General features: G+C 47.0%; 3 protein-coding genes across 5 annotated transcripts in view; 1 reads left to right on the top strand and 2 right to left on the bottom strand.

Annotated features, from left to right (window-relative positions):
* Positions 1-2,515: 2,515 nt before the first annotated feature.
* cdc26 (cell division cycle 26 homolog) lies at positions 2,516-3,664 on the bottom strand. 3 transcript variants are annotated; one of them, XM_073477472.1, is made up of 3 exons: positions 3,557-3,664; positions 2,935-3,020; positions 2,516-2,750 (listed from the first exon to the last, which is right to left on the bottom strand). In XM_073477472.1, the coding sequence occupies exons 2-3, from the start codon at positions 3,013-3,015 to the stop codon at positions 2,538-2,540; spliced, it is 294 nt and encodes a 97-aa protein (XP_073333573.1). In that variant the 5' UTR covers positions 3,016-3,020; positions 3,557-3,664; the 3' UTR covers positions 2,516-2,537. The 3 variants fall into 3 exon arrangements, with proteins under 3 accessions (XP_073333573.1, XP_073333571.1, XP_073333572.1); XM_073477470.1 differs by having other exon boundaries at positions 2,935-3,017; positions 3,557-3,634; XM_073477471.1 differs by having other exon boundaries at positions 3,510-3,596.
* prpf4 (pre-mRNA splicing tri-snRNP complex factor PRPF4) lies at positions 3,631-11,214 on the top strand. Its single transcript, XM_073477469.1, has 15 exons — positions 3,631-3,711; positions 5,019-5,257; positions 5,344-5,530; positions 6,199-6,286; positions 6,434-6,513; positions 6,650-6,743; positions 7,639-7,733; positions 7,926-7,984; positions 8,242-8,365; positions 8,922-9,011; positions 9,104-9,226; positions 10,156-10,263; positions 10,601-10,719; positions 10,820-10,926; positions 11,006-11,214. Exons 2-15 carry the CDS (start codon positions 5,086-5,088, stop codon positions 11,090-11,092), a joined length of 1,533 nt encoding a protein of 510 aa, XP_073333570.1. The 5' UTR covers positions 3,631-3,711; positions 5,019-5,085; the 3' UTR covers positions 11,093-11,214.
* Positions 11,164-19,093, bottom strand: part of wdr36 (WD repeat domain 36) — a 12,648-nt gene continuing 4,718 nt past the window's right edge. The window contains exons 9-22 of the mRNA XM_073477468.1: positions 18,557-18,677; positions 18,373-18,438; positions 18,008-18,097; positions 16,952-17,094; positions 16,748-16,865; positions 16,503-16,668; positions 16,252-16,360; positions 16,061-16,140; positions 14,769-14,876; positions 14,411-14,642; positions 14,133-14,252; positions 12,025-12,106; positions 11,557-11,744; positions 11,164-11,444 (exon numbers count right to left, since the gene is read on the bottom strand). Of these exons, the coding sequence (XP_073333569.1) occupies positions 11,295-11,444; positions 11,557-11,744; positions 12,025-12,106; positions 14,133-14,252; positions 14,411-14,642; positions 14,769-14,876; positions 16,061-16,140; positions 16,252-16,360; positions 16,503-16,668; positions 16,748-16,865; positions 16,952-17,094; positions 18,008-18,097; positions 18,373-18,438; positions 18,557-18,677 (1,773 nt within the window). The 3' untranslated portion in view covers positions 11,164-11,294. The remainder of the gene's footprint in view (positions 11,445-11,556; positions 11,745-12,024; positions 12,107-14,132; positions 14,253-14,410; positions 14,643-14,768; positions 14,877-16,060; positions 16,141-16,251; positions 16,361-16,502; positions 16,669-16,747; positions 16,866-16,951; positions 17,095-18,007; positions 18,098-18,372; positions 18,439-18,556; positions 18,678-19,093) is intronic.

The raw sequence follows: 19,093 nt of genomic DNA, 5'->3' as shown, positions 1-19,093 counted from the left end.
GTCTGTCTGCCTGCCTGTCTGTCTGCCTGCCTGTCTGTCAGCAGCCCTGGTGCTTGGCTCAGTCTGGGAGGTGGCCTGTCTGCAGGTGAGGTGAATGTGCTGTGTGTGTTCAGTGATGCATCTGTCTGGTGTATTTGCTGTAGATGGAAGGTTAATTAATGTCACGTCGGTCATACTGCAGACTCTCATTTGCAACTGCACTGATTGCGTGCCAGTCTCGACAGGCTGTACCTGCACTGATTCAGCTGATTGCTCTTGTAAGTGCGCCAGATTGGTGCCATGGGAGTGTAGGAGCTGAGCAGCCTTGAGAACGAAGGTTGGTCTCCTCCTCTGTGTTCTGCAGCTCGGGCAGCAGAGCCGGCGTCCTGAGAGGAACCAGTCAAATGCTGGGAACAGAGCGTGGGAGGAGTCCTGAAGGATCCGGAGCGGTCCTCAGTGTTCTGACCGGCAGTCCAATGACTTTAGAGCAGGCTTTGACTGTGCTCTGCAGGCGCGTCCTGTTTTGCAGACTTATGGAGTGGGACCAGCAGGTGATGGAGAAAGTGATGACACTCTCTATGAAGGAGAAATAAAATGTCTGATGAATGTTCTCATTTCCCCCCAAAGTGTTGAGCTTCCTCAGGAGACACTGCCGCTGCTGGCATCTCCTGAAGATCTCCTCAGTGTCGGAGGCAAATTTAAACATACTGTCAAAAATTGTGCCCGGGTATTTGTCCTCCTCCACCAGCTCTAGCTCCCTCTGCTTGCCGGAGAAGGTCATCACCATCTCTTTGGTCTTCTGTGTTTAACTCCAGGGCAGATTCATCACATCACTCCACAAACTCCTGCAGCACTGAGCTGTGGTGATGTGAGGACCTGAGCAGCACAGGAGAACTGTCATCCTCGTCCTTTACCAGAGGACAGTCAGGATGGGTGGACCTGCAGTCATCTGTGTAGAGGATGAGGAGCAGAGCTGAGAGGAGGCAGCCATGAGGGGAGCCTGTAGAGGTGTCGGAGAAGGTGTTATTGACCAGCACCCTCTGTGACCTGTTGGTCAGGAGGTCTGTGATCCACAGGGTCAGCTGCTCGTCCAGGTGGAAGCGGGTGGAGAGTTCCTCTGCAGGGATGTGTGGCTGTAGGGTGCTGAATGCAGAGAAGTCAGCCAACAGGAGTCTGGCTGTGGTGCTGGGTGTTCCAGGTGTTTGTGTACCGTGTCCATGATGAGTGTTTTGGCATCATCAACCCCTCTGCCTGCACGGTACCGAACTGGAGGGTCCATCAGTGGGTCAGTTACTGTGATGATGTGTCTCTTTATGACCCTCTCCATAGCCTTCATCACGAGAGAGGTGAGAGCCACAGGCCTCAGGTCGCTCAGAGCCTTGACTGAGCTCTTCTTGGGATGGGGACCACTGTGAGTGCTTCCACAGCTGGGGGACGGTGCCGCTGCTCTGCACAGCACCGCAGGACACGGCCACTGACATCATCTGGGCCAGGTGCTGGTTCTCCTTGGTCCTCCTGAGGGCTCTCACCGCCTCCTCCGTGTTGAAGGAGAGTTCAGCTGCTGCAGGCTTGAGGGAGGAGATGATTGCTTCTAGCCGGGTGGTGTTGTCTGTCTCGAATATCCACACATACACCAACCATACTGTGAGATTAGAAGGGGACAGATAGAATAAATAATATAAAAATGAATATAAATGTAAAATGTGTAAAAAGGCCTTCAGGTGTGTGTGTGTGTCCTCTGCCCACAGACTCATGGTGAGGTGTCAGTGGGAGGAAACACTCGGTCCTGGTTGCAGTGCAGTTGGAGGAGCGTTGATCTGAAGGCTCTGCTGCCTGATCGGGTCGTGGTGAGGACATGACGGTCAGCAGTTTGTGCAGCATCCTGCTCTCCACGACCACCTCGCAGGACCCCGGAGCTGATCCCAGTACAGAACCAGCCTCCGGACCATTTGTTCAGTGTCTTTGTGTCGCTGGCTCTGATGCTGCTTCCCAACATCACACTGAAAGATGTCAACATCTTACTGCACACAGATCTGAGCTGAGTCTGTTCTGTCCACAGGACCACAGGTCCAGTCTGCTGTCAAGCTAATCACAATTATATGTGTATGAACACATCAGTGTGCAGCTCTGAGCTCTGCCTCAGAGGCTGATCTGTGTGAACACATGACGTTTACTGTCGCTCACAAACTCTTTCACCAGCTTTACAGACTGACGTCCGTCACATGTCTGGACCTCCGCTGTCCTCAGGGTTAGGGTCATTCATCTCGTTAGACTTTAACGTGTCAAACATGGATCGTTTTATTCTGACTCCTGAATCCTTCATGTGACAGTTTATCTTCATTTATTCAAACAAGTTATTTACATTAAGCTTCTGTCAAACAGATCAACACGGCTTCATTCACACTGTTAATGACTGCGAGCTTTAAACTTTCACAGCTGTGAGTCAGTGCAGATGTTTGTCCTGCGGAGGGCGCCGTTGCTCCACATATAAACACTCCTGACAAACAAACAAACAAACAAACAAACGAACAAACAGTTTTTCTGTTCAAACATTTTAATTAAAACTGTAAACTTCCAAATAAGGTCGGCAGCGTGGCCGGTTTGGGGTGGGGCTTGTAGCCAATTCGCTCGTTAATAAGCTCCGCCCTCGACGCAGCAGTGGAGGAAGAAGCAGATGCAGAGGCTCCGCCCCCAATGATGTCAACACTGATAACAGAAGCCCCGCCCATGCCACCTCCTGACTCCGCCTCCTCTCGCTGACGCTTCCTGGCCTGAAAAAAGAGAAAAAGATTGTTGGAAACTAATCAGACACAAGACACGCCCCCAGACCTGATCAATATATTGATCCATATTGACTGCATAGTCATGGAGTCTGATAGATACTATTGATTCATACTGACAGTACTGATTGATGCTGATCAGTATTGATCGACATTAGGAGGAAGTGACTGTAACCTCAAGCTCCTTCTTGACGCTCTCGAACTCCTCGGTGTCGTCGATCTTCAGCTCCAGACGGGTCGGTTTCCTCCTCAGCATCTCTTCTTCAGAACACACACACACACACACACACACACACACACACAGTGACACACACACAGTGACACACACAGTGACACACACACACACACACACACACACAGAGTGACACAGTGACACACACAGTGACACACACACACACACACACACACACACACACACACACACACACAGAGTGACACACACACACACACACACAGTGACACACAGTGACACACACACAGTGACACACACACACAGTGACACACACACACAGTGACACACACACACAGTGACACACAGTGACACACACATGCTCATAGTGTTATTGATCATCTCCAACAGGACCTGATTAACATCATTATAAAACCGGAAGTGATGTGAAATCAAATAAAGCATGATGAGCATGACTGAATTAGGGTGAACACAGTACTAAGCTAAGCTAACAGGCTAACGTCTGTTCGGACAACTGCAAACCGTGAATTTAACCGGAAGTAGACGCGCGCACTGCTCACCTGTAGCCCACAGTTTCAACAGGTGTACTGAACGTGTGTAAAGTTACCTGACAGGTGTGTTGTTGCGGGATTTTCGCGGCTTTTCTCTCCTCTTGTGTTTGTTTGCTGCCGCTCTGTCCACCGGAAGAACAACCTCTGACCCGGAAGCTGAAGACGTGTTTACATCCGGGTGACGCCGCCGCCGCTTCGTGTCTCCTCACATGTAAGTTTAAAGTAATTGAAATGTTTAAAGGTTAAAGTTTAGAAAGTTTACACACCTGTCGATCACACCTGCCGTCTGTCAGCTCAGGTGTGGCTGACGTGGCGCGTGACGCTGCTGTTTGGTTGTTTGAGCTGTTGCTAATGCTAATGCTAATGCTAACATTAGCTGTGTAACCGCGTTTTGTCTTTTTCTCCTGTTGAACGTCGGAGCTCGTCTGTCTGCGGAACCAGACTCCGTTTGAAAACCGCCTGATTTAAGACTGATCCAGCCGCTCAGCTCAGCTCAGCTCAGGCGGTGTCGGTCCGCCGTGTTCGGCTCAGGCGGTGTCGGTCCGCCGTGTTCGGCTCAGACGAGTCTGCTGCCATGAATATCATTAACTATTGATGACTGAATATTGATCATGTGACGTAAACAGAAATATTACAGATATCACAGAAGAATCAAAAGTCTTCAGTCGAACTGTTCATTTCTATAAACCGGTTCAGACTCTGTTGGAGCGGTCCGGTCCGGTCCACTCTAGCAGAGGCGCAGGTGGCGCTGCTCATGTTCAACCAGCTCACGGACTGATCATCATCATAAATATGAGGAAGATGAAGTGACAGTGACGCGGTGTTTCATTCAAGTTCTGATCATTTGAACTCAACTATTTCTTTCTTATTTCTTATTGTCTTATTTCTAATCCGACCTGTTTGTTGTGGTTCTGCCTGCTGGGTTCAAGTCTCAAGAAACCAAGAGTCCAGTACGACAGAGGACATCACAGGGTTTGATCGTCCTGACTGTTTATTGTTACTGCAGCAGTTATTTCACATCTGGACCACATGAGACCAGGTCCAGATCAGAATCTGGACCTGGTCTCATGTGGTCCGGATCAGAATCTGGACCTGGTCTCATGTGGTCCGGATCAGAATCTGGACCTGGTCTCATGTGGTCCGGATCAGAATCTGGACCGCAGTCAGAAGGAGACTCGGACTTGAACTTCAGCGTCGATAAACAATCAGTGTTGATAAACATGTTTGAGATATTTTAGTTTATTATCTGTTGTTTATCAGTGTTTCTTTTCTTTTAGTTACATTTATTGTGTTAATTACAAACACTTTAAATTTTCTCATTAAAAGAACAAACTTGTATAAAAAAGATATTTATAATTTATTATGGTCGCAGTTTGTTTTGTCACGTGATGTTTGATGATTTATTGATGATCATGTGAAACATTTAGTTTAGTTTTGACTTAAACTCAGAATTGTTACAAGAAAATATGATTTTTAAAATGAAAAGGAATATTTATTTACTGAGTTGTTTTTTGTCAGTTTTCCCAGCAGCCTCTGGGGCCGACAGCAGCTACAGCAGCAGCAGAAGAAGAAAACGTGAAAAAAAATGTCTGACGACGAGGATTTGGCTCCGGCCGTGAAGAGGAGCCGTGTTTACTACGGAAGCCTGGAGGAAAAAGAGCGCGAGCGTCTGAGTTCACTGACGGCGAGCAGCAAGATGACAGGAAGTGATGGGGTGAAGGCGGGGATCGAGGCGGGAAACATCAACATCTCCTCAGGTCGGTCTCATGTTGTGAACTACAGAGGGACGTGAACGTGTGTGTGTCTGTGTGTGCGTGACTCTGTTTCCCATGATGCCGTGCAGGAGAGACTCTGGAGATGGAGGAGCGGGTCAGCGAGCGGCAGCAGGAAGCTCTCGCTGCGTTTGAGCGGCGACGCCGAGCGCGACAGATCACCGTCTCCACCGACGACGCTGAGGTGAAGGCCGGCCTCCGAGCACTGGGAGAGCCAATCACGTTGTTCGGAGAGGGACCAGCTGACCGCCGCGAGAGGTACGTTTAAAAAAAAAAAACCACACACACACACACACACACACACACACAGGCTGTGTCTCAGTTCAGGGGCTGCAGCCTTCGCATCTGAAGGCCAGTTACGTCACAACGCCGCGCGAGGGCCGTCCCAATTCGAAGGCTCCTTCAGATGCAGCCTTCTCCTCCCTCTTGTTGGAGGACGCACCGCTGCTATCCTTCGCGGCCTCACATATCCCAAGATCCTTTGTGCCCGAAACAGAAGAAAGAAAGAAGGAAAATGGCGACATCAAGTGGTGTAGATCGTCACTTTCGCGGGCCTGGGCGGCAGAAATCGTGACGTAAGGGTGAGGGGCGGGAACACCTGGTGACGCAACCAGGAAATGCTCCGAAGGCGAGACCGTCCCATTTAACAACGGTGGACGAGGCCTACGAAGGACGCAGCCCCTGAACTGAGACACAGCCACACACACACACACACACACACACACACACACACACACACACACAGCCACACACAGCCACACACACACACACACACACACACACACAGATCAACATCAGTGACCAGCTGCTCGTTACAGCTCCTGTGGTGATCAGTTAATGATCAGTTAATGATCAGTTAATGATCAGTTAACGGGTGATATTGAACACTGATCAGAAACAAAGTTCTCTCTTGTCTGTGTCGTCAGACTGCGAAGTGTTCTGTCTGTCGTTGGCCCGGACGCTCTGAAGAAGTCCAGGAGAGATGAGGAGCGAGCCAAGAGGTCACAGGACGAGGTCAGCACACACACACACACACACACACACACACACACACACACACACACACACACACACACGTTGTTGTTGTTGTTAAATCTCAAATCCACAAAAATAAAATAAATGAACATTTTGTTTTTGTTTTTTCTTTCTGACCAATCACAGTGCCAGCAGACATGGTACCACGAAGGCTCCGCCTCCCTGAAGGACGCTCGACTCTGGTTGGCCAAATACTCTCTGCCACGGTGAGTCACCAACAAAGCAACCAATCAGAGCGAGAGGACAACTCTCGGTCTCTTCTTCATGTTTCAAACTGAACGGAAGTTATCAGAGTGATCTGATTGGCTGTGACTCAAGCTTTTGCTGTGATTGGTCCATCAGGGCGATGAGGCGCCTGGAGGCTGCACGCGCTCAGAAGGATGTTTCCGAGTCAACCAGGACGATCCGGCAACAGGAGCTGCACAAGAGCCTGAGGGTGAGACGAGATGATTAATAATCCATTTTAATGTATTAGATAAGAATGTTCAGAAAGATTAATCAGGTAAAATCAGTAACTGACGTTAATAAACTATTCAATAAATAAAGTAATAAATAAAATGACTTTCGATAAATGTTTTTAAATCTCCATTCTTTTGTTTGAACCTTTTTGTGATCAAAGTTCTGACAGATTTTCACAATAAAACAGGAACATGATCACGGCTAAACTTTCAAAATAAACAGAAGGTCGAGCGTCAGGTGGAGCTTCTGTCTGATGATGACGATGATGAAGATGGTCAACAGTTTGCTTTTATTGATCTCCATCATCATCGTTCAATAATTTTATTTAGTCTGAAAAAACAAAAAGACAGTTTTCAACTCAAAGTTGGTCGTTTAATAAAAAATCTAATAAATAATGAAATAAACAAGAAACAGAACATGAATACTTTCCTTCACCACAGAAGAAGAAATCAGAACTTTATTTTTAATTTAAACGTATTTTACAAACGATAAGAACTCTGCAGCTCGAGCTCACAAACAACACAAACAAGACTTGTTGTTGTTGTTGTTGTTGTTTATTAGAAGAATCAGAAAAATCATTTTGTTTTCACCCAAAAAATTAAATTCAGATTTATATTTTATTTTTCCAGATTTAATGAAATAACTGAATGAACCTTCATTAACATAATTAACAAATGAAATGGTTCATTACTTCTGTATCCTACACATTCATAAAATACACTAATCAAAAACAAATTATTTATTCATTAATAAAACTTTCCCGACGACATGATCTCCTCCTCCTCCTCTTCCTCCTCCTCCTCTTCCTCCTCCTCCTCTTCCTCCTCCTCCTCCTCCTCCTCCTCCTCCTCCTCCTCTTCTTCCTCCTCCAGAATCTCAACAACTTCTGCAGTCAGATTGGTGACGATCGACCAATCAGCTTCTGCCACTTCAGCCCCGACTCCAAAATGCTGGCCACCGCCTCCTGGTACCAAGCCCCGCCCACTATAGCATTAGCATACATGTAGTTAGCATAACCATCAAAGCAGCTAACACTGGAACACACAGAGATAGCATTAGCATTATGTGTTAGTGTTTAGGTTTTTAGCATCTTAGCTTGTTGACTTACACATGCTCATGTTATGACGCTAATGCTAAACATGCTAACGCCCCTTTACAGGAGCGGTCTGTGTAAGCTGTGGTCCGTCCCCGACTGCAACCTGATTCGTACACTGAGAGGTGGGCGGAGCTTCACATGTTTTTATTATTGACATTTATTTTGATTGACAGATTTTAATATTGACTGTTTCTGTCGTCAAGATGAATATTAATGTTGATTATTATTTTGCAGTGTGTATACAAAGAATCATTCATTAGTTGTTATCAGCTTTAATTGGCTTCAGGTTTAGTGACGTTGTTAATAAATATCTATCGATTGTTTCACTTATCACTGAGGCTCCACCCCCTCTCTGTCCCTGCTCTCTGATTGGCTTAAGGACACAACACCAACGTTGGAGCGGTTGTCTTCCGTCCACAGGCCGGAGTCTCCCTCGACCAATCAGACGTCAGCTTGGCCTCGTGTGCTGCGGACGGCTCTGTGAAGCTGTGGAACCTGGAGAGGTAGGAGGGGGAGGAGGAGGAGGAGGAGGCGAGGAGGAGGGAGGAGGAGGAGGAGGAGGCGAGGAGGAGGGAGGAGGAGGAGGAGGAGGCGAGGAGGAGGGAGGAGGAGGAGGAGGAAGGAGGAGGAGGAGGAGGAGGAGGAGGAGGAGGAGGAGGAGGAGGAGGAGGAGGCGAGGAGGGAGGAGACGAGGAGGGAGGAGGAGGAGGCGAGGAGGAGGAGGCGAGGAGGGAGGAGGCGAGGAGACGAGGAGGGAGGAGGCGAGGAGGGAGGAGGCGAGGAGGGAGGAGGCGAGGAGGGAGGAGAGGAGGAGGGAGGAGGAGGAGACGAGGAGGGAGGAGGCGAGGAGGGAGGAGGGAGGAGACGAGGAGGGAGGAGGCGAGGAGGGAGGAGACGAGGAGGGAGGAGGCGAGGAGACGAGGAGGGAGGAGACGAGGAGGGAGGAGGCGAGGAGACGAGGAGGGAGGAGACGAGGAGGGAGGAGGCGAGGACCTGTTCTGTACATGGTCATCCATATATGGTCAATCATTCCTGTCTCTGTCTCTCTGGTTGCCGTAGCGACGAGCCGGTGGCTGACATCGAGGGTCACAGTGAGCGAGTGTCCCGCGTGTCCTGGCATCCTTCAGGACGCTTTTTAGGAACTACCAGGTACTCACTCTGTGTACCAATACACACCTGCAGTGTTTATATATTTGTGTACTAATACACATCAGCAGTACTGATCCTGTGTCTGTGTGTAGTTATGATAACTCGTGGCGTCTGTGGGATCTGGAGGTTCAGGAGGAAATCCTTCATCAGGAAGGTCACAGCAAAGGAGTCCACGACCTCCACTTCCACCCCGACGGGTCCCTGGCTGCTACTGGGTAAAATACACACTGAACTACACACTGAACCGCACACTGAACTACACACTGAACTACACAGTGTACCGCCCACTGAACTACACACTGTACCGCACACTGTACCGCACACTTAACTACACACTGTACCGCACACTGAACTACACACTGTACCGCACACTGTACCGCACACTGAACTACACACTGTACCGCACACTGAACTGCACACTGTACCGCACACTGAACTACACACTGTACCGCACACTGAACTACACACTGAACTGCACACTGTACCGCACACTGAACTACACACTGTACCGCACACTGAACTACACACTGAACCGCACACTGTATCGCACACTGAACCGCACACTGAACCGCACACTGAACCGCACACTGAACCGCACACTGAACCGCACACTGTATCGCACACTGAACCGCACACTGAACCGCACACTGTATCGCACACTGAACCGCACACTGTACTGCACACTGAACTACACACTGTACTGCACACTACATAAGTAATACATGAAGAAAAGGTAAATACACTGAACAAAAATATAAACGCAACACTTTTGTTTTTGCTCCCAGTTTTCATGAGCTGAACTCAAAGATGAAAACTTTTTCTATTTACACAAAAGATCCATTTCTGTCAAATATTGTCACAAATCTGTCTGAATCTGTTAGTGAGCACTTCTCCTCTGCCGAGATAATCCATCCCACCTCACAGGTGCATATCAAGATGCTGATGAGACGGCATGAATACTGCACAGGTGTGCCTCAGGCTGCCACAATAAAAGGCCAGTCTGAAATGTGCAGTTTTGCTTTATTGGGGGGGTCAGAAAACCAGTCGGTATCTGGTGTGACCACCACGCAACACATCTGTCAGTCCCGTCTGATTAATCATCTCTGTCTGTCTCTTGTCCCGCCCTTGACTCTCATCCAATCAGCGGGCTGGATGCGTTTGGTCGGGTGTGGGACCTTCGGACGGGACGCTGCGTTGTTTTCCTGGAGGGACACCTGAAGGAGATCTACAGTCTGCACTTCTCCCCCAATGGGTCAGCCAATCAGAGAACAGCAAGCAAAACACACAGCCAATCAGAGAACAGCAAGCAAAACACACAGCCAATCAGAGAACAGCAAGCAAAACACACAGCCAATCAGAGACGAACAATGGAAACAGAAAAACACTGCCGACATTTTTTAAATGTGTTTCTAGTTTTTATTGGTTAATCTTAATTTCTTACAGTTTGCTGTTGATGATGTCATGACGTCACGTTTCAGCTGATTCACTCGTTTACTTCCTGTTGTTAGAACATTTGTTTTGAAACGTTTCTTCTTTTTGTTTAAACACAATATTTAATGTTTTAATATTTTTATACTCTGGTTTCTCAGGTACCACCTGGCGACAGGAAGTGGTGATAACACCTGTAAGGTTTGGGAGCTGAGAAACAGGAAGTGCCTGTACACAGTCCCCGCCCACCAGAACCTGCTGTCAGCTGTCCGCTTCCAACGTAATAAACGCACTTTAATTTATGTTATTTGTTTATTTTTACTTTTTCTTCATACTATTATTTTGTCAGTTTTTGTTTCTCACTTCCTGTTTGTGCGCAGCCACAGACGGTCACTTCCTGTTGACAGGAGCGTACGACAACACTGCTAAGGTTTGGAGTCACCCGGGCTGGACGCCGCTGAAGACGCTTGCCGGACACGAGGGGAAGGTATGAACACTCTGATTGGTCTGTTCAGACGATGCTGCTGATTGGTGGAGACAGTTCACACCTGTTTTTGTGTCTTCAGGTGATGGGCGTCGACGTGTCGCCTGACGGGAAACTGATCGCCACCAGCTCCTACGACCGAACCTTCAAACTCTGGTTGTCTGAGTGATGTCGTGATGACATCATGATGACGTCATGATGACATCATGTGATGTGACAGTTTTTTGGCAGATAAAATGGTTCAGTGTTTTTCTCTTTTTTATTAATAAAGTTTTACATTCTGGAACCTTGTTTTAGTCTCAACTCGATGATGTCACTTTCAAACTGTAAACATCAAAACAAACATTTAATAAAGTACAAAACAAAAACTGTCACAGCAGTGCACTCTTGGCGTACGAGAGCAGACACAGTGATTGGTCGAATGATGACTGTAGCTCCGCCCACCCTGCCTCCAGACGGGAGGAGAGGTGGAGCAATGCTGCCATGGCAACAGAGTCCTGCGACAGCGAGCGGAGGTGAAGCTGAAAAGCAAAACAAAAACCTGATGACAAACAGGAAGCCCAGGAAAGATTTTCACAATAAAAAGATAATGAATATTCATTGAAGTTGCAAGCTGAGCTCTGATTGGCTGACCTTCAAGAAAAGCGCCAGGTAAGCATGAGCCAGATCAAAGTCCCGCCCACTGGCCAACATGGTGTCAATCATCTGAATGAAGGCGAGCAGCAGGCTGCTGGCTCCACCCCCCTCTGGTGTCAGACCAGTGAGCTCGACAGAGACCGCCGCCGGCCCACAATCCTTCAGGAGACTTAGTGGGCGATCGACTGCACAGAGAGAGAATTTGTTTTTTAAAATCTTTGAACTGTTCCTTTAATCAAAGACGTCAATCTTTCAATAACAAATGAGCCGATAACGTAAACACACAATAATAATAATAATAATAATAACAATAAGCTGTTAGCTAACTGTAGTAACAGTTAGCTGTTGGCTAACTGCAGTAACAGTTAGCTGTTTGCGAGCTGGCGTAACAGTTAGCTGTTGGCTAACTGCAGTAATGGTTGGCTGTTAGCAAGCTGCTAAATTAAGTGTAATTAAAAGACTCACATGATCCGGACTGAAGAGCCGACTCCAGATCAGAACTGAACTGTGACCTCTGACACAACGAGCCCCAACTCAGCACCTTCGACTGAAACAACAACACAGTCATCAACAACACAGTCAACAAAGACAACACAGTCAACAACAACAACACAGTCGTCAACACAGTTGTCAACAACAACACAGTCGTCAACACAGTTGTCAACAACAACACAGTCAACAAAAACGCAGTCGTCAACAACAACAGTCATCAACAACACAGTCAACAATAACACAGTCATCAACAACAACACAGTCAACAAAGACAACACAGTCAACAACAACACAGTTGGCAACATCCGGTCAACAACAACACAGTCGTCAACAACAACAACAGTCATCAACAACACTGTCAACAAAGACAACAGTCATCAACAACAACACAGTCAACAACAACAGTCATCAACAACAACTCAGTCATCAACAACAAAACAGTCAACAACACAGTCGTCAACAACAACACAGTCAACAAAAACGCAGTCATCGGCAATGCAGACAACAACAACAACGGTCGTCAACAACAACACAAGTCAAAGACAACAGTCATCAACAACACTGTCAACAACAACAGTCATCAACAACAGTCATCAACAACACAGTCAACAACAACACAGTCGTCAACAACACAGTCAACAACAACACAGTCGTCAACCACAACACAGTCAACAACAACAACAACACAGTTGGCAACATCCGGTCAACAACAACAACAGTCGTCAACAACAACAAAACAGTCGTCAACAACAACAACACAAGTCAAAGACAACAGTCATCAACAACACAGTCGTCAACAACAGCAACACAGTTAGCAACAACAGGTCAACAACAACAACACAGTCGTCAACAACAGTCAACAACAACACAGCCGTCAACAACAGTCAAAGACAACACAGTCATCAACAACTCTGTCAACAACACAGTCATCAACAACTCAGTCGTCAACAACACAGTCATCAACAACTCAGTCGTCAACAACACAGTCAACAACAACAACAAAGACAACAACGTCATCAACAACAACAGTCGTCAACAACAACAACACAGTCGTCAGCAACAACAACAGTCGTCAACACAGTCATCAACAACAACACAGTCATCAACAACACTGTCAACAAAGACAACACAGTCAACAACAACACAGTTGGCAACATCCGGTCAACAACAACACAGTCGTCAACAACAACAACAGTCATCAACAACACTGTCAACAAAGACAACAGTCATCAACAACAACACAGTCAACAACAACAGTCATCAACAACAACTCAGTCATCAACAACAAAACAGTCAACAACACAGTCGTCAACAACAACACAGTCAACAAAAACGCAGACAACAACAACAACGGTCGTCAACAACACAGTCGTCAACAACAACACAAGTCAAAGACAACAGTCATCAACAACACAGTCAACAAAGACAACAGTCATCAACAACACAGTCGTCAACAACACAGTCAACAACAACACAGTCGTCAACCACAACACAGTCAACAACAACAACAACACAGTTGGCAACATCCGGTCAACAACAACAACAGTCGTCAACAACAACAAAACAGTCGTCAACAACAACAACACAAGTCAAAGACAACAGTCATCAACAACACAGTCGTCAACAACAGCAACACAGTTAGCAACAACAGGTCAACAACAACACAATAGTCAACAATAACAACAATCGTCAACAACAACACAGTCGTCAACAACAGTCAACAACACAGCCGTCAACAACAGTCAAAGACAACACAGTCATCAACAACTCTGTCAACAACACAGTCATCAACAACTCAGTCGTCAACAACAACAGTCATCAACAAAACAGTCAACAACAACAACAAAGACAACAACAACATCATCAACAACAACAACACAGTCGTCAACAACAACAACACAGTCGTCAGCAACAACAACAGTCGTCAAAAACAACAACAATCGTCAACAACAACACAGTCGTCAACAACAACACAGTCGTCAACAACAACACAGTCGTTAACACCAGTCGTCATCAACAACAACATAGTCATCAACAAGTGTCAGCAGGATGAAACAGGATTTTAGAAATAAAAGCTCTACCTGTGTTTCCTCTTCGGTTGCCGTGGGCGACGTGAATCGAGGGGTGAGACCAGGAAGTGTTGGCAGGAAGAAGGGAGCAGCAGCCGGAGCAGCAGGGGGCGCTGCAGGTTTATTCCTCCTCTACAAACACATCAGTAATATTGTCAGTAGATTTAAATCAACGGGTACGACTCAGATGACGTCACAGATAAATAATCCACGCCATCATGTCACGCCTCGGTGTTGGTTCAGGCCACACCTCCTGGTGTCTCTGCTTCCTGCTGGGGACTCAGACTCACCTTGATGACGTCCAGGTGCAGGAGACTTTTCCATCGAGACTCCGGCAGCAGAGACAGAGTCACAAGCTCCGCCCCCAACTGATCAGCTGACTCATACGCATCATCCGCCTCCTCTGATGTCATTTCCTGTTCCGACATGTCCGCTGTGACGCCCGGCAGCGTCTCCACAGCTGGTTGGTAGTCAGCTGGGAGGGGGCGGAGCCCCACAGGTCCACAAAGACTCTTATTGGTCCTGAGGAAGGAGAGCTGCACTGTGATTGGCTGACGACTCAAACACCGATCAGTGATGTAATCTTTATAAAAAGGTCAACACAGGCTGCTGATTGGCTGCTGTAACTAAACACTGATTGGTTCAGACCAGAGGTAGACGCCCAGACTGTCGACATGAGTCGTCGCCAGGAAGTCTCCGGTCGGTGACAAAGACACGCCCACTGGCGCCATGGCAACCAGGAAACAGTCAACGAGACTAAAGAGAGAAAAAGAAGTATCATCGTCATCGTCATCGTCATCGTCATCATGTGTGTGTGTGAGATAAATCTGTCTCTCTCCGTCTTGGCCCAGTTGCCCTCGGTTACCATGGTGATGGTACCCAGGGTGGTTGTGGTACCGGGCTGTGAGAGTTGATCTAACAGTGATGTGAGCTGAGCTCTCGCCACATCATCGTGTCAGAAACTGAACAAAACTGAACAGAACTGAACAGAACTGATCAAAACTGAACAGAACTGAACAGAACTGAACAGAACTGATCAAAACTGAACAGAACTGAACAGAACTGAACAGAACTGATCAAAACTGAACAGAACTGAACAGAACTGAACAGAACTGAACAGAACTGATCAAAACTGAACAGAACTGAACAGATCTGCCGTCAGTCAGATAATGAAATGGTAGAAACTGAGTCTTGTGTGTTTTTTGTCAGAAATGTGTGTAGTGGAGCGGTTCTGAAAGGTGGATGTGTTCAGCCTCCAGATATGTTTCCTCTCAGTTTAATGGGCCTGAATGCAGCAGGTCCGTGTTCCTGTCAACCCGTCCGATTGTTTCCAGAGCCACATTGTTGCAACCAGCATGAATATTCATTAAATTTCATAGTTGAAGTGAATATTGTGGGAATCAAGGTGAATTAATTTTCTACAGCTCCTCCACTGTGTCAGCGCTCTGCCCCACACACATCAATGTAACTGTGAATGTGCAAAAAGTAGTAATGATACGGAAAAGTTGAATTATTAAGAGAACGTTTCAGTTTGAATGTATGAAGAGAGAAGAGTCTGAAAACAAGTTGTTTTTAAAGATCTGAAAGATGAATAAAACCTTGAATGAAGACAAATTGTGGAATATTTCAGTTTGAATGGAGTTTCTATCTTTCATTTACTCAAAGAGGAAAAAATGTCCAAAAAACGCTGAATATCTCTGAAGTTATGAAAGATATCTATTATATTATGAGAGAAAATTAAAATCAGTAACGTCAAGTTGAGACGAATATTTTGATGTTTGAATGTGTTGAAGGGGGGTTAGGGTTAGTCAGGAAGTCAGGACGAGAACATTTACAGTTAGAGCTGATGATCAGTGGTCAATAATAATAATCAAGTGTCACGAAGAGAACGTTAGCCCAACGTTATCAATACTAAACCAAGTGGACTGTACCACTCTTACCATCCAGAGGGGAGATCCCATGTACGTATGGTGCAGTCCATCGCCACGGTAACCAGCCAGCGGCCATCAGGGCTGAAAGTCTGAGGAAGTGAAAGGTTAGCGTGAGATTTAAAGCATGAATCTGTTAGCATGCTAGTTTCTATTGAACATCGTTAGCAGCTTGTTAGCTGTGAGAGCTTCTCTGGACCCACCATGTCATTGATGTTGCCATGGTGACCTGCAAACTTTCTGACGACCCGTCTGGTTTCTATGTCGACCACCAGCAGCGTGAAGTCGTCCAGTGCTAATGCTAACATCCCGCTAACAGAAAATAAACAGGACAACACTGTTAGCTGCCTGTCTGTGTAGCTTCAAGCTAACTGTTAGCTACCTGTCTCTGTGTAGCTTCATGCTATCTGTTAGCTACCTGTCTCTGTGTAGCGTCATGCTATCTGTTAGCTACCTGTCTCTGTGTAGCGTCATGCTAGCCGGTGCAGCATTTAGCTTCAGCTGCTCTTCCTGTTTCCTGGTCTTGAAGCGCCAGAACTTAAGCAGCCAATCAGAGCCTGCGGTGAGTGTCAGCTGGTTCAGGGTGTCTGTGGCGACACCTCGCACCGCTCCGCTGTGAGCTGAACAGAAAAGGGGCGTGGTCAATGACAGGCAGAGACACAGTACGGACCAATCACAGGCAAGAACAGGTGAACATACCTTTATTGTCGTCGCCATAGCAACCACGGTGCAGGCCCGACTGCAGGTTGTAGATGTCGACACGGCCGCACGACGAGCCAATCACAACAAAGTTGCCACAGGAAGTGATGTCAACAGCCTGGAAACAGAGGCAGGAAGTCACGTGACCTTTAGAGAGCGTGGGAGGAGGAGCTTAGAGAAACACAGCTGAGACAGTGGCGTTACCGTAGCGATGGTGTCCCTGCGAGTAACCGGTGGCTGCAGGTGATGAGCTCCCATGGTGCACCGCTGGTAGTTCCACGTGGTGGTTGCTAGGCGACCGCGATGACAGGCGACGATGCCATCCCAGTCCGACTGACGGGCGGCAGCTGTCAATCAACAGAGAGGACGTGTTTAAATCAGACAGGTTCTGTGTGGAGTTCTGTTTGGAGTTCTGTTTGGAGTTCTGTGTGGAGTTCTGTTTGGAGTTCTGTTTGGAGTTCTGTGTGGAGTTCTGTTTGGAGTTCTGTGTGGAGTTCTGTTTAGAGTTCTGTGTGGAGTTCTGTTTGGAGTTCTGTGTGGAGTTCTGTTTAGAGTTCTGTGTGGAGTTCTGTTTGGAGTTCTGTGTGGAGTTCTGTTTGGAGTTCTGTTTGGAGTTCTGTTTAGAGTTCTGTGTGGAGTTCTGTGTGGAGTTCTGTGTGGAGTTCTGTGTGGAGTTCTGTTTGGAGTTCTGTTTGGAGTTCTGTGTGGAGTTCTGTTTGGAGTTCTGTTTGGAGTTCTGTGTGGAGTTCTGTTTGGAGTTCTGTTTAGAGTTCTGTTTAGAGTTCTGTTTAGAGTTCTGTGTGGAGTTCTGTTTAGAGTTCTGTGTGGAGTTCTGTGTGGAGTTCTGTTTAGAGTTCTGTTTGGAGTTCTGTTTAGAGTTCTGTGTGGAGTTCTGTGTGGAGTTCTGTTTAGAGTTCTGTTTAGAGTTCTGTTTAGAGTTCTGTTTAGAGTTCTGTGTGGAGTTCTGTTTAGAGTTCTGTGTGGAGTTCTGTGTGGAGTTCTGTTTAGAGTTCTGTTTGGAGTTCTGTTTAGAGTTCTGTGTGGAGTTCTGTGTGGAGTTCTGTGTGGAGTTCTGTTTAGAGTTCTGTGTGGAGTTCTGTGTGGAGTTCTGTGTGGAGTTCTGTGTGGAGTTCTGTTTAGAGTTCTGTTTGGAGTTCTGTTTAGAGTTCTGTTTGGAGTTCTGTTTAGAGTTCTGTGTGGAGTTCTGTGTGGAGTTCTGTGTGGAGTTCTGTGTGGGTCCAGTTGTGTCGGAGCGCCCACCAGAGGAGAAGGCTGTGATGGCGGGCAGACGCAGCTCCTCGTAGAACAGCCCCTTCTTCTTCTTCTGCTCTTTCTTCTTGTTGACGGAACCTGAACACAGAACCATTTATTTAATCTGGACTTTATTATAGAGACAAACAGAACCAACCAATCAGCTGCTAATGAGCCAAAACAAATTCAAAGTCAAAAAAATCAGCTGGTGACAAAAAAAACACATGTTGTAAAAAAATGACCTGTTTTACTGACTTCATTCTGATTGGTTGTTACTATGGATACCAAATCAAACAGCTGACTGAGCTGCTGAGCCCGACATCTTTAAAAACACATCTTTTTTAAACAGAGTCTGGTTGGAGGGCTGAACCGACCGTGACCCAGGTTCTTGTTGAAACGCTCGTGGACTGTGGAGAAAGACTGCAGCGTCCCGTCCTGACCTGCAGGGGGCAGAAACGACTCTGTTCATTCAGTTTACAGGACCAGAACCTGAATGACGTCGTGGACAACAAGTAAACAATCAAACATCAACGGCATCAGCTGCAGCTGTTTGTTTACCAGCACTCAGGATGTTTTTTCCATCGTTGCCATGGTGATGGATGGTGGTGGGTGGGGCACTGTGACCCTGACGACTCCGCAGCAGTCTGGCTCCGCCCCCCTCCTGATCAAATATCCACACCTGCAAAAAACATCATTTATTGTGATGATCACTACGGAAGCCCCGAGGGGCCAGTCAGCCCGTTTGTTCTGGTGATCCAAGTTCTGTGCTGATGACCCGAAACTGAGACAGGAAGTGTTTCAGGAAGATCCGTCGTAGTTTATTAATGTTGTTTTGTAAAAGTGATTGTGAGTCTGCAGCTGCACTTCTTCAGGTCAGTGCAGCGTCAACACCGAGAGGTGTGTGTTCACAGGAGTCTGTGTGTGTGTGTGTGTGTGTGTCTGTGTGTGTGTGTCTGTCTGTGTGTCTGTGTGTGTGTGTGTCTGTGTGTGTGTGTGTGTGTCTGTCTGTGTGTGTCTGTGTGTGTGTGTGTGTGTGTGTCTGTGTCTGTGTGTGTGTGTGTCTGTGTGTGTGTGTGTGTGTCTGTCTGTCTGTCT

This window comes from Pagrus major, chromosome 12, assembly GCF_040436345.1.
Source record: "Pagrus major chromosome 12, Pma_NU_1.0".
NCBI classification, from domain to species: domain Eukaryota; kingdom Metazoa; phylum Chordata; class Actinopteri; order Spariformes; family Sparidae; genus Pagrus; species Pagrus major.
Note: the sequence above shows the minus strand (reverse complement) of the source record. Positions and strands in the feature narration are given on the sequence as shown.

Bases quoted from the DNA above. Each gene is read 5' to 3' on its own strand.
- prpf4 (XM_073477469.1), top strand. From the start codon at position 5,086: ATGTCTGACGACGAGGATTTGGCTCCGGCCGTGAAGAGGAGCCGTGTT. The intron at 5,531-6,198 runs GTACGTTTAAAA...CTGTGTCGTCAG, and splicing joins CCAGCTGACCGCCGCGAGAG to ACTGCGAAGTGTTCTGTCTG. The intron at 9,227-10,155 runs GTAAAATACACA...TCATCCAATCAG, and splicing joins GGGTCCCTGGCTGCTACTGG to CGGGCTGGATGCGTTTGGTC.
- cdc26 (XM_073477472.1), bottom strand. From the start codon at position 3,015: ATGCTGAGGAGGAAACCGACCCGTCTGGAGCTGAAGATCGACGACACC. The intron at 2,751-2,934 runs GTTACAGTCACT...CTCTTTTTTCAG, and splicing joins GCGTCAAGAAGGAGCTTGAG to GCCAGGAAGCGTCAGCGAGA.